Raw genomic sequence first — 14367 nt, forward strand, 5'->3', positions numbered from 1 at the left:
AGCTGGAGAGGTGAAACTGTGGAGTGGTGATTGGCAACCAGGGTACATTTGGGGTGGGGTGGCAGGATGAAATGTGAAATGGTGTATGGCATCCAGAGGGCAATGTAAAGTGATGTGTGGTACCCAGGATACACATCAGGCAATGTGGAATGGTGTATGGCGCCCAAAGTATATGGCAGAGGTGTGAGGGGGAGTTGGAACAGGGTGTGGCACCCAGCATACATGGGGGGAGGAAGGGGAAGGGCGTGTGGCACCCAGCGTACGTGGGGGGAGGAAGGGGAAGGGCGTGTGGCACCTAGCGTACAGTGTGGGGGGGGTTGAAGTGTGGCACCCAGCGTACGTGGGGGGAGGAAGGGGAAGGGCGTGTGGCACCTAGCGTACAGTGTGGGGGGGGTTGAAGTGTGGCACCCAGCGTACGTGGGGGGAGGAAGGGGAAGGGCGTGTGGCACCTAGCGTACAGTGTGGGGGGGGTTGAAGTGTGGCACCCAGCGTACGTGGGGGGAGGAAGGGGAAGGGCGTGTGGCACCTAGCGTACAGTGGGGGGGGGGGTTGAAGTGTGGCACCCAGCGTACGTGGGGGGAGGAAGGGGAAGGGCGTGTGGCACCCAGCGTACGTGGGGGGGGGGGTTGAAGTGTGGCATAGTGTGTGGCACCCAGGAGAGGGGGCAGGCAACGGGGCACGGCGTATGGCCCCCAGGCGTGCCCCGCTGGGCTCTCTCCCAGGCCTGCAGCTCTGCGTCCCTTCCCCTGCCCACAGGGCTAGGACCGCAGGTTCCCAACCCGCGGTAGTTTGGACCCTTCTCCTGGGAGCGGCTGGAAGCACCGCGAGGAAGGAGCCCGGCGGGACGCCGTGGCCCCTGGCTGAACCTGGCGCCGGCCGAGAAGGGGGCGGCCCCACCCAGCTGCAAGGAGGGAGGGAGGGGGCGGCGCCCCCTCCGCAGCGTGCCCGGGAGGCGGGGCGGGTCAGGGCACCGCCGGGTGGGGCGGAGGAGAGGGCCGGCCGCCGGGGCTGTGTAACGCCCTAGCTCTGCGGGCACTTACTTTTCCACCGCTTCTCTAGATCCCGGGATGGGAACCCCGCCTCCGTCTCCTCCACCGTCATACAAGACCCCACTGATATCTAGCACCACTCCCCTAATGCCCGCAAGCTGCTTTGCCCGCTCTGCCATAGCGCGCACAGCCCGGCCTGGGGCGTGCGGCCGGGCCGTGGGGTCAGCTGAACTCCGCCGAGTCCAGCGCCCTTCCTTCCGCCAGGGCCGCTGGGAAACGTAGTTTTTCATTGGTGTTAATTTGAGCAGAAGAAGACGAAGTGCGGGCATACATGGGGGGAAAGGTGGAACGGGATTGGCACCCAACGTACATTGGGGAGGGGGCGACGGGGCGGTGCACCGGGGTGTGCCACCCAGCATACATTCAGGTTTCAGAGTAACAGCCGTGTTAGTCTGTATTCACAAAAAGAAAAGGAGGACTTGTGGCACCTTAGAGACTAACCAATTTATTTGAGCGAAAGCTTTCGGTGAGCTACAGCTCACTTCATCGGATGCATACTGTGGAAAGTGTAGAAGATCTTTTTATACACACAAAGCATGAAAAAATACCTCTCCCCACCCCACTCTCCTGCTGGTAATAGCTTATCTAAAGTGATTACTCTCCTTACAATGTGTATGATAATCAAGGTGGGCCATTTCCAGCACAAATCCAGGGTTTAACAAGAACATCTGAGGAGAGGCCAGGTAGGAAAAAACAAGGGGAAATAAGTTACCTTGCATAATGACTTAGCCACTCCCAGTCTCTATTCAAGCCTAAGTTAATTGTATCCAATTTGCAAATGAATTCCAATTCAACAGTCTCTGGCTGGAGTTTGGATTTGAAGTTTTTTTGTTGTAATATCGCAACTTTCATGTCTGTAATCGCGTGACCAGAGAGATTGACGTGTTCTCCGACTGGTTTATGAATGTTATAATTCTTGACAGCATACATTGGGGAGGAAGGGTGGAATGGGGTGTGACACGCAGCATACCTTGGGGAGGGGGGTGGAATGGGGTGTGACACCCAGCATACATTGGGGCGGGTGGAATGGTGGGAGGTGTGGCACCTAGCATATGTTGTGGAGGGGCAAGAGGGAGGTAGAACGGGGACTAATGGGCAGGCAGCATTTTTGATTCGCTGCTAGTGATGACAGTGAGCAGGGGGAGAAACAGATTCTCACGGTGGCTGTCTTGAAGTAAGCTTCTACACACAACTTCAGGTCACAATCTGCTTCATTTGTGTCTTTTATAATAAATAATAGTAATTACTATCATACTACGGTCTTGCACTTAGCAATCATCATCGCCACCAAGCACACTTCACCCAGCCCTTTACAAGTCATTTTACAGTAGTATCTACAGCCCCCAGCCAAGATGAGGGCCCGCTTGTACTAGGCACTGAACAAACACATAGTAAGCGAATATCTTATATGGTCACACTTCAGATCACTCACAGACATAGAACCTGATCCCCATCCTCATGAAATTAATGATAAAACTGCCATGAATCTCAACAGAAACTCTTTTTATTCAAATCTTCCATTTAAAGAAATCACTCCTGGGCTGAAATCAAACCTTCAGAATAGCAGCCTGAGTAAGTTACAGGCACCTGAAAATGACTCATCAGAGTGGAAAGGCTTGTGCAGCCTTACCTACAGGCATTGCTATGTGCTCTGCCTGTAATTTAAAAAGGCTGCAAAAAAGCAGGGCAAGAAGAGAAACAATTTAAAATTCTTTATAATATTATCTTGATTTTCTTATTTTCATGGAAGGTTGCAGAGTGCCAGCCTTGGAAACTGATATCCTCTACTTCTCCCCACAATGCAAGCTGCAGTGGAAACTTCTCCACATTACCCTACCTCTGTTCCTCAATTCTCTAGTGAAGGGACCACCTCCAGGGAAAAGAAGGCAGCTGAGTCACAGTCTCCATACCTATTCACTCCTTGGCTTCTGGGATGAGACTGTATACAAGAAAGCCCATTAAATTGATAAGAGAAAGATTAAACCACATGTGACAGATGTTAGCTATGTTGCTTAATGCATTACTGGAAGGGGCTCCAATATTACAGGGATGAGGAAAGTACAAGAACCAGAATAGAACAGAACAGAATAAAATAGACATATTGCTATAATGAATAGAATTTGCATCAGTGGTTATCAGTGACAAACAGTTGAATGAATGAGTGGTCAGCATGATAAAGAGTGTTTGAATAAAGAGAAAATTCCAAAGTATGTAGACACTATGAAAGCTGCTCTTTTGCTCAGAGCAAATGTTAACAACACTTCTTCAACGTTTCATGATAAACTCATTGGGACACTAAGTTACTGGAAAAAAATCCTCCATTCTAAGGAATATGCGTCACTATTGAGTCAGACACTGCCAGTAGTAACAATGGCACACACTTATTTTTTAAAAGTGTAGTTTTGTTTGTCTTTTGTGGGAGTATTTCATGACCCTGAAAATGTTGGCACAAAAGTGTCTTGGGTTTTCATTTTGAAAACATGGTCACCTTCACATTAGGGCCCCGGTTTTCAAAAGTGCCCTCCAATTTTGGGGGCCTCAGTTTTTGCCTGATTTAGGCACAATGGGCTTGATTTTCAGAGGCACTGTGCACTGAATTCAGTAGAACGACTTGGTGTAAATATGGATTGCCAGCTCGGATCCCATTTTTTATACTGACTGCTTTTTAAGCTCAGCATTTGCAGCACAGGCATACTACCATGCAAATTTTTGCAGTGTAGTAGAGATTTGATGTAAGTATAAAATGGGGCCCATAGAGAGCATATTTACTTTAACTGAGGCTGTGTTGATCAAAAAAGTAGCAGAAAGCCTGGCAAGACCTTTTTGACCCAGCCAAAATACAGACTAAGCTGTACCTTACAAAGTTTGTGCCTTTACATACAGTACATCCCATTAACTCATAGAAACAATTGAAAAAACACTAGCCTGTCACATAAAGAATTAGACTAATCCTCACTATTTTATAATCATGGGTAAGATTTGATCAGTTGTGTTCCAGCCTTACCGATAATATTGTTTTCCCCTTAATACAATGCAGATAGTTTTTGTTCTTAACACTATAAATAGCCTGCCACAATTCACATAATATATAAGGAACTGGGTTGGAATTATAGTCCACTTTGTTTTGAAAAAAAAAGCAGGGTAGCCTTGGCACCGCTGATTTGCATCACTGCTTCTGGAATAGCCTCTGGCTTCTCCTTACAGATAATATCTAAACAGTGAAATTAATTAAATAGACCCAGAAATGGATCAGGTTATTTAAAACAACATCGCTAATGGTGCAATATCTCAGCTGTCCACACTGATAGTGAACATTGTCTTGGATAGTGTTATCAGTCCAGGACACCCGCTATGAATATTGATCCAGAGCTTGTTACAGCCATCACTTGCCGTCAGGACAGGTCAGGGTTGAAACCCACCTAGCATCAAAGCAATTTAAAGACAGCACTCAGACTGAATTTTAATGCCTAAGCTGAGAAATGAACCAACTTCAAGCAAACAGTTAAGACTAATATGGGTGTGTGTGCACATGTGTATGTTAAACTGACAGTATGTGAAGATGTCTGCTAGCTCAAAAATGTATATCTTAAAGAATTCCATTACTACAACTCACCTTTTACAGTTTTGCAGCCACAATATTAAAATATATCCACAAGGCTATATTTTGTAATCTTACATATATCAGATGGTTTGGATTTTCTCTTACAAAATAAGGCCTTGATCCTGCAAAGACCTATGCATGTGCTTTAAGTTAAGTTAATGCATACACAGGCCAGAGGAATATTTCCATATCACAGCATCTGTGATGGCATCATAATTGTTTCTAAGTAATTCTTTATACCACAGTTATTAGACTAGCATGTTAAGTTTTAAAGAGAATCACGTTTCAGAAATATTGATAAGAAATATGTAAAGGTCTGGTATCCATTTTCCTTAGTTGATCACACTAAGAACGATATCCATGTGACTATTACTCTTCCCCTTCTTTCCTTTTCCTACTTTCTTCCTCCCTACCTCTATCCCAATTAAAAGAAAAATACAATCTAAGTATCTAACAAAGCGTGCCAATTCTTTACTAGGTTCATTTGTCCCTGCCCTGTGTCTGTTTGTACCTTTAGACTGGAAGCCCTTCGGGTCAAAGATTGTCTCTTTTTTATGTTTGTATAGTGCTCAGCACAGTAGAACACCACACTAATTGGGGCATTTGGGTGCTGCCATAGTATAAATGATGATAATAATTAATCATAATAATTCTGTAATTTGATTCCTGCACATCTTCATCATTTTTTTGTCTCTCTTTCTTCCTAGTCAATTATTTTAGGTTCTGTGATATCAAAATGGAAAATAAGGGTCAGATTCTGCCACTTTTAATTCCATTACCTTAGTACTGTTGTATTTTATTTAATTTTATTTCTTTAGATTTAACAACAATTTTATCCATACAGAAGCTCTGAGCACCCTAAAAATAATTAATTTCAATGGGACAATTGATAGTGTAAGATACTACTCAACACGAATAAGGGTGGCAGAATCGATGGCATACCAAGGTGCAAACTATATGTTAACAAGATGATTCCCAAATACAGACAACATTAATATTGCCATCCCCAAATCCTTCATCCAGAAATAATATTCCTTTTTCCAATGTTCATCCTGATTTGTCAGGTCAAATGCAAATGCGAGAGTGAGAAGAAAATCCACCTTATAGATACAGTACACACAGTTTAGTTAGTGTGAAGTTTAAAAATTTACAGCTCTGTGATTGCTTGAACTGGTTATGGGGACTCCCCCCCCCGCCCCCAGTCATGGTCAGGGGGATGGCACACTGGCTGAGTGGTGTAAAGAAGCATGCCCTGCTTTTGTCAGCCCTCTACCTGTTTTGTATATAAATAGAGGATTTTATTCTCCTGTAGAATAGGAGTCATTTCCATTGAGAGTTATTCCTGTCCTGTGGTGGCGAAGAATCAAGCCACCACCTTAATCTGCCGAGAGAGAAAAAGAGAGAGAGAGATTATAACCTCTTTTTCAATAGTATATTAATATTTATTTCTGCCACTGACTTGGTGTGTGAGCTTGCGTAACTCACTCACGTCACTTGTCCCTCAGCTTCCTCATCTATAAAAGGGGAATCATATATACTCCACAGGAGTGCTGTGAGGATTAATTAGCTCAGACCCAATCCTGCCCTTCATGCAGTGTGGTGATATAGGGGCTGATCCAAAACCCACTGGGGCCAACAGCAAGACTCTCTTTTATTTCAGTAGGTTTTGGATCAGGCCCATAGTTTTGCCACTGATGTCAATGCCACAACCCTCAAGGAATTCAGTGAGTGCAAGATCTCATTCTTAATCTTTGAACCACATTTAGATGACATAAAATGCCATATAAGGGCTTAATATTTTTCTGGACCTTTTTAAAACATAAGACTCAATCCTGCATACTTTGTAAACTCCCATTGACTTCACTGGGAACTTTGGATACACAAGGAATGCAGGATCAAGCCCTTAGATCTAAAGGTGGTTTATACTGTACTCTGTGCTAGGTAATAACATAATAATGCTGGAATAACAGAAGTCATATGCATGCAGTTGCGCAAGAAAATTTGACCATGATGTATAAAGATGATATATATTTAAATAGTAATAACCTAAGCCCATGTTTAATTATTAAAATTCAAGAATTTTAAAAGATGCTACTTAGATCACTCTTACTTTAGCCTGTTTTCATATTTGACTTACTTAACTTTCTCTTGAGGCAGTAAAACAGGTTCAGTCCCTCCTTCGCTGAATGCTGAAGGTAAAATCCCAACTAGTAGACGGTTTGCATTATAGAGGATTTTAGCGGGGAGGTTGGTAGGTGTTTTAGAGCTTGGATGAATACTGCAGCAGGCAAGGGGGTGGAGAAGTGGAGGTTTGAATGAGAAATGCTAAAAGGACATTGCTGCTTTAAAAGCTCATTTACAACGCCAGCTGGGTATAGGAGGCCTAGAGCTATAATGTGGTGGTTTCTCCTCCTCTTCCTATTTCATACCAACTAAGACAATATTAATTGCTAACCTATTGCTCCATAACAAAATCGAGGAGGGTTGGCAGTGAGAAGGTTGCAGGAGGGGTGGGGAAAGGAGATCATTAGCCTCCCAGTGCTATTTCCGGGTGGATGGTCCTTGAAAAACCTCCTAATTTGCCTTTAAAAGATGTCATGTCATATCCCAGGCTGCAGTCTGTTCGGCCTACAAGGGGTGTGATATGTTCCCCAACCGCAAAGAGATTTACCCAGTGAACTGATTGCTTAGAAGTCATTTGAATTCCTTGCACTCTTTGACGATCCTGAGTTCTCTTTTAACTCTGCCTGTTGTCTCCTTCCGTGCACCATTAAAAATTAAAATACATTTTTGGAATCAACCTATTTCAGTGGGTTTTTAAGTCAGTGTGCAACGAAACTCCCGTAGGACAACCTCGCTATTAGAACCTTTCCTGCTACAAATGAGTGTGTCGGGTCGGGGCGATTTTGGCCGGCAAAGGGGGTGGCGGGCCCGCAACGGTCCATTGGAGGGTTGAAAGCATTGCAATTCCTATGCCCTTTCCCCAACCATAGGGCGAATCCAGGTCTGACCTGGATCTGGAGTGGAGATTTTCTTAAATCGAAGCAATGGGGTTTTCTGCACCCGAGAACTTGTGGCAGCGGTACACTTTGTATACAGGTTGTTACAACGTGTTGCTGTTACCTGGTGGCCTCTAAGGAAAGGGCACACGTTGTGCATGTTGGTACAGCGATGTCCTAGGTTAAAACTAGACTCTGTAATTCGTTGGTACGTGGAGCTATGGATTCCCCCAAATCAAACATCTGTGCTCTTCTGGGATTTTAACCCACCCCCTGCAGGGGTTAACCCCCCCCCCCATGACACGTTACTCTGGGAGACACGTCTCGCTCACACCACACACACACACACACACACACAAGCTGCGTGTGTGAGTTCCAGCCGGCGGCTCTTGCTTTAACGATACTAGTGCAGCTTTCAAAGACCCCTCTGAAGGCAGCCCGCGCTGCTCTCTCCACGTGGCTGGGGCAGCCAGGCTGGTGGGAAAGCGGAGAAAGTGCCAACGGCGGAGCAGCCCCCTCCTCGGCCCCCACCCCCACTTCCAACCCTTTCCCTTTCCAAGCCTGCATCCTCCTCCTAGACCGAAGCAGAGGAGCCGCTTCCCTCCAGAAGGACATCTGCAAAGCGCAAGCTTGCACACCTCAGGACCCTTCCTCCTACGGACACAGCGTCCCCGGGGGATCGAACCTGCAGCGAGCAGGACTGAAAGCCACGCATCGACCGAAGGCATCTTTGGCACCACGTCTCTCCTCCCTGCGAGCAGCTGGCCAATTGCCTGTGCATTTGTCTGGGGGCACCACAACTCTTTCGGGATCTTTGAGGGGGGAATGCTGGAATGTCAGGACAGTGGGGCCAAGGTGGCCCCCATCCATCATAAAATCTCCTTCTCCATCTTAGACATCCTGGATCCCCAGAAATTTACCAGGAAAAGCAATCCGGCTGCGCAGAGCAGGGGCAGCATCTCGCATTCAGGAGAGCCAGAGAAAAGTTTTGGCGGAGTTGAAGTAGAAAAGGATCCCGCGAATCAAAGGAGCAGCAGGGACACACTAGAGGCATATGGTAGGAATGCATTCAATCCGCATGGTTATTTTCAAACAAATTAACAAGGAACCTTGTCCCGTCTATCAGCCGAAAGGGGCCAGTTCCATAAATTGTGTGCGCAGGCTAAAACAAACGGGGCTAAAAGCACCGAGGATTATGCTTTAGTGTGTTTGCGATTTATTTAGCGGGTCTGCAGAAGATGTCGTGAAACAGGCAGCAGAACGGGGCTGTAGTTGGTTTAAAACCTGGTGATATATTTTAAAAAACAAGCTAGTGGACTGGCTCGTTTTGATGCTGAACTATCTGAGCACGTGAATTAGAGTGGGAGTAGAGCCAGGACTCCCACAGAACAAGCAACACATTGCTGATGAGCGTAAGTCAAAATTGGCTCATGCAGCCTGTGTCAGCGATGGACACGGAGATATTTATTAACCCCTTCCGCAGAATGTTTCCCAAGGAAGGGCGGGCAGGCAGCGGTTAGCCGCTCCTGGTGTGGGGACATGTCACCTTTAAGAAGCTGCCGTGGAAAACTGCTTTGGGAGGAGGGTCATTAGGTGCAGATTTCCTTGAGCCGTGACCCTCCTCGGGTCACCGCTTATACTGCAGCGCCCCCAGGTCTGATGGGAAACCAAAAGTTAGATGCAATTGTTTTCGACTCCAGCTCGTTGGCTGGCCCTGATTGGCACTGGGACAGCCAGGCTGGATAATTGTTCAAATCGTCCCCACAAGAGGATGCCTTAGCTCCCCGTTGATCGATATCCTATTACTGACTCCTGCATATCTCCTTCCCGCAGCTTGCAGGTACCAACTTCAAACCTCTTTCCCCCTGCCTGATCCTAATATTGTTCGATTAAAACTTACCTTTAATAGATGACATCTATCGATCCGCCCCTCACAAATCTGAAACTCTATTAGCACGGCTGGGAAGAGCAGATGGAAAGGGGGAGGGGATTTTTGTCTCTTTAAAGGGGGCTTTAATAACTTATTTAATTGGCTAGAGATCCATACCGCCGCACACAAACGAGTTTCGCACAGCTTGCAGCACATAAAGGGTTTCACATATCAGACGGCCAGGTTTTTCTTAAAGGGCAAATGATCATTTTTAAAAATAAACTCTGATTTAAAAAAAAATGTTTTAGGAGGGAGGAAACAACCCCAAATTGGCTCCCGTTTTAAAGGGGGACCGGAAAGAAGAGCCCGCTTCAATTGCTCAGTCTGGGGGACGGGGGGAAAGGGGGGAAGTGTCTTTTGCAAGCTGAGTTTAATAAACAAATGAGGAATTGACATCAGCCGGCAGCAGGCGCCTGCCCCAGCCGCGCGTGTCCCCGGTGACACAGATGCGTGCGGAGAGCAGCTGGCGGGAGGCGAGCGCTGGCGCAGGTCAGGTTGGATCAGCGGCAGGCGCAGGGATGTGGCAGGGGAAGGGCTCGTTCTGTCACTCTGATCAGCCCCCTTCTCTCCCTTAGATGCCAACTCCAAGGGAGAGAGCGAGGCCGCGTCCACCCTGGAGGGCTCCGCGTGCGAGGGGGAGGAGCCGGCCCCGGGACCTGACCGGAGCCAGCCCGCAGCAGCCCCCCCGCCCTTGCACGACTTCCCCGGCTCGCCCGATCCGGAGGAGAGAGACGACCCCGGCTCCCCGCCAGCCTCCAAGCGGCGCCGCGCCGCGCCGAGCTGCGCCAAGCCCCGGCGGGCCCGGACGGCCTTTACGTACGAGCAGCTGGTGGCCCTGGAGAACAAGTTCAGGGCCACCCGCTACCTGTCGGTGTGCGAGCGCCTCAACCTGGCCCTGTCGCTCAGCCTGACCGAGACCCAGGTCAAAATCTGGTTCCAGAACAGACGGACCAAGTGGAAGAAGCAGAACCCCGGGGCGGACGGGGCGGGGCAGCCGGCAGCCAGCGCCGCGGTGCCCCAGTGCGGAGCAGGCGGCGGCAGCCCCAGCCCGCCGGGCCCTAGCGCCCTGGCCTTCCAGACTTTCCCCTCCTACCCCTCCGCCAATGTCCTCTTCCCGGCGGCTGCTCCCCTGCCCCTGGCCGCGGCGCCCTTCCTCGGCCCGGCCTACCTGGCCCCCTTCTACACCCCGCACCTCTAAAGAGCCCGCCCGACCAGTTCCAGCCTTTCCCACCCTGGGGGCAGCCCGCGGGGGCTCCGCCCGTGGGTGTGTCTCGCTGCCCCTCCGCCAAGTGCGTTCACAACCCCCGCACTCCCCTCCCGGGGGGATCGCAGCCCCTTAGGCGGCCCCCGCCGCCCTGCCCACGTGAACACCGGCCACAGGACCGCGGGAGAAACAGACAGCGCCTTTGCCATCTGCAGGGAGCGCCCCTCCCGCCCTGTCTCCCCCTCTCCCACGGCTGGAGGGAATGGCAGAGGGGCGCAGGGTGACTTGCAGGGCACACGCGCTCTGGTGGTGGTGGTGGAGGCTTCCAGTTCAGACAGCAGCGGTCCTGTGTTTGCTGTCTCTGTGACCGACCGGAGCGTGCAGTCCGGTCAGAACCGAGGACCTGGCTGAGACTGCTCGGATGCAACATGGAGTTTGGAAACTGGAGAACTTTAATAAAACGTGCATTGCACTACGCTCAGGTTTGACATCTTCCCACGTGTTTGGTATTTTAAGGCATCCTTCCCCGGCATAGTGTACACCGGATCTTGGCCCCATCGCGACGAATGGGAGTTTCCGTGGGAGCCAGGGTCGGGCTCCTCCAGTTAATCCCTTTAAATTGATGGATATCTATGAGCAGAGCAGCCGCGCTTCTGTAAAGGCATATTTGAGTTCAAGTGTAGTTTGTGGCATGTAATGATTGATTTCTTAGATTATACTTCACAATCCTGCTGCGCTATATCTTTGGATGAACAAAAGTAAAGGTCCTGATATACATAGATAAACGACTGTGACAAACCAAACAAGTGGAACATTCAGACATTATGTGGTCCAAATATTTATACATACATATAAATGTATATCATTTTATACGTTTTTCCTCATTAGGCTGCAGAGTTCAAGTGTACATTTCTGATGGTTGCATGGTAATTTAAAGTGTAAGAAGCTGATTTTTTTGAGTCTTTACCGAAGCATGTTTTCGTCGGGGGAAAAAAAAAGTAACCACTGGATTTTATTGGCATATTTGAGATGTAATCATAGGCCTAGGAGATGGAAAAGATAACCCTCTCTACATTTACTGTACCTAACACTAATTCTCCCAAGTTTCTCTCCTGAAGTTTCCTTTTAAAACATTTCTCTTTGTCATTTGGTTTGGCAGGGCATCCCTCCTAACCTGAAAACTCAGAAACTCTGAGACTAGTTACTGTTGCTTTTATATGAATGATGCGGATAAGAACAAAAGATGCCCCTAAGCCCTGCTTTTATCTCTGGAGATCAGTTACCTGTTTCAGGTGGGTAATACAACCTTATAAAGGGGCAATTGCTGTAACCTTAAAAATCATGTTAAAACTCCTATCGACTTCAAGGGTGCTGCATTGGGCTCAAAAATTGAAAACTAGGAGTCTGGCATCCCAAGAAATTAATGAAGAGAGTTTGTTAGTGGGAATAGGAAAGTAATACTGCTTGCTGCTACTTGAAACTTTAGTTCTGTAATTGTCAGGCAGGGTGTGGGAAACCTGGCTGACACATGAGGAAGTATCCAGTTATTGGTGATATACCTGCTACCTCTCTACCTTTCATTTCTACTGACTTCGGTGGGTTTTGGATCAGGCCTTAGATCAAAAGAGCTTTTTTCTGTAATTATTCTTTTAATAACACAGCATTAATGCCAAATGAGGTAGAAAACATACATCAGCGAAAAGCATTACATTAATATTTTTAAAAGGGGTGGTTGTGGTAGAAAATAGTTAAAGTGCAGAGCTTCCAGTATGCAGTGCACTCTTTTCCATAACAGAGGAATCTGATTTTTTAAAGGATTTGTTAGAGAGGAAAATCACATTTCATCTTCATCATTACAAGCACCATAATGAAAAAGAATTTTAGCTGGGGGCTTATCCATCCCTGAACTGCCAGGAAGTAATTGGTTCACAAAAATCTGTCTCATGCAGTTTGCACAAATTATTACAACATGTTGTTCAAGAACGTATCTCTTCTGTGTCATGATGCTTAAACTGCACATTGGCTTTTCAACCAAAAAGGTAGCTGGTAAGTCCTATCTATCTATAGGTGTGTTTGTCTAAATAAAGCAGTTTTAAAAATTAGACTTTGTTTAATTGTTCTTAATCATTCCCAGATGAAATTATTTTTGTTTTGTGGACCTTTTTCCCCCCAGGGTCCAAACCTTAATAATCCCTTGCAACACTACCCTGGCCATGACCCCAGGGAGAATCCTAAAACTCCTTGGTTCCTGAGCCATCATTTTCAGTTCTGTAAAACCTATGAACCCTCTAGTGGCCAGAAGTAGTTACTGCATTTATTCTCTTACCAGAAGGTCAGTGGACCAGCGTCCTCTTATAGTACCAACCAATCATAGACCTGGAAGGGACCTCGAGAGGTCATCTAGTCCAGTCCCCTGCACTCAAGGCAGGACTAAGTATTATCTATACCATCCCTGACACTGCTTCTTCATAAATAGACTGAAGACTGCTAAGAGGTGATGATCAAGTGGATACCTGTTTTTAAGCAAATCACCTTTGTGGCCTGCATAACTTGCAGCTTCCTGGGGAGCAAGTATCTGAAAAACACTTTTAAGCCCAGGTGTTATGAATTGCTACTTCCCGTGCTTCTGTCAAACCACTGGGTGGACTAACTAAAATTCATTTGGCAGCTCTTTTCACATAGAACACATTTTTTATAAAACAAATGTTAATGTTTTTTAAAGTATCATATCTATAGAAAGACAGATAGATAGATAGATTAGATGGTAGAGAAACCCACCACTAGATGGTTTCATTCTTTCAGGTAATAGCGACACTAGAAATAAACTATGCCAGGTTACAGCAAGGTTATATCTTTAAGGTAAACAGGATCTAACTGGGAGGAGGTGGGATCATTATAACTGTGCCTCCTAATGTGTGAAGCAACTGACTGCTGTTTAACAACATGCACAAAAGGTAGCAGCAGCAGCTTTGGAGATATGTCAGAGTGGATTAATGACATAGCACTTGATGTCTAGAGGCCTGGGTTCAAATGACTTGGGTATTAATTAGAAGGAATATGGTGGTCTCAACATGGTCCTCTAAACATTATAGTGGCATGGCAATGCCGCTATAGTTAAGGTTTCATCACAAATTCTGTTTAAAGGTCAGTCTTTCTAAGTCCTCTAAAATTGATGTGATTAGTCAGATTCCTTTGAAATTTGGTGTGTCTCAGGAGGGTGGCGTGCAGTGTAGGGTTAGTGATCCAAATTTGGTATCATTTTGAGCTAGGGGTTGCAGAAATATAAGCCCTGAAAGAAATGACCATTTTTCAAATAGTTTCTCAGCAGAGCTAGAGATGTAACTATTGATGTGATACAGGCCAAAATGGTCTCTCTCTGTCAAATTTTATCCAAGGTTGTGCATGGCACCCACTAAATCTTTGGGGAACCCAAATTTATAGTGGCATTTAAGAAAATGTAAAGTTTTATAGTGCTCATGACCCAAAACAGAAAAGCAGTTAGAGGATTTCCATTCCTACCATTTTAATGCTTTAAAGCTCAACTTTTGAAAGTGCTGTAAAATCCAAACGGTTACTTGGATTGC

At 46.7% G+C, this 14367-nt stretch overlaps 2 protein-coding genes across 4 annotated transcripts in view; one reads left to right on the plus strand and one right to left on the minus strand.

The window, feature by feature from the left end:
• The window catches only part of LHPP (phospholysine phosphohistidine inorganic pyrophosphate phosphatase), a 167651-nt gene extending 166403 nt beyond the window's left edge, over nt 1–1248 (minus strand). For 2 of the 3 annotated variants that reach the window (XM_084634680.1, XM_084634681.1), the window contains exon 1: nt 1041–1248. In XM_084634680.1, coding sequence (XP_084490806.1) covers nt 1041–1168 — 128 coding nt within the window. In that variant the 5' untranslated portion in view covers nt 1169–1248. The remainder of the gene's footprint in view (nt 1–1040) is intronic. The other variant, XM_084634679.1, reaches the window with a different exon arrangement.
• A 7064-nt stretch (nt 1249–8312) lies between these two features.
• Nucleotides 8313–12844, plus strand: NKX1-2 (NK1 homeobox 2). The gene is made up of 2 exons (XM_084633004.1): nt 8313–8706; nt 10155–12844. Exons 1-2 carry the CDS (start codon nt 8475–8477, stop codon nt 10775–10777), a joined length of 855 nt encoding a protein of 284 aa, XP_084489130.1. The 5' UTR covers nt 8313–8474; the 3' UTR covers nt 10778–12844.
• The last annotated feature ends 1523 nt before the right edge of the window (nt 12845–14367 follow it).

This window comes from Lepidochelys olivacea, assembly GCF_965140295.1.
Source record: "Lepidochelys olivacea isolate rLepOli2 genome assembly, chromosome: 7".
Taxonomy (NCBI): Eukaryota; Metazoa; Chordata; order Testudines; family Cheloniidae; genus Lepidochelys; species Lepidochelys olivacea.

Bases quoted from the DNA above. Each gene is read 5' to 3' on its own strand.
- NKX1-2 (XM_084633004.1), top strand. From the start codon at position 8,475: ATGCTGGAATGTCAGGACAGTGGGGCCAAGGTGGCCCCCATCCATCAT. The intron at 8,707-10,154 runs GTAGGAATGCAT...TCTCTCCCTTAG, and splicing joins GGACACACTAGAGGCATATG to ATGCCAACTCCAAGGGAGAG.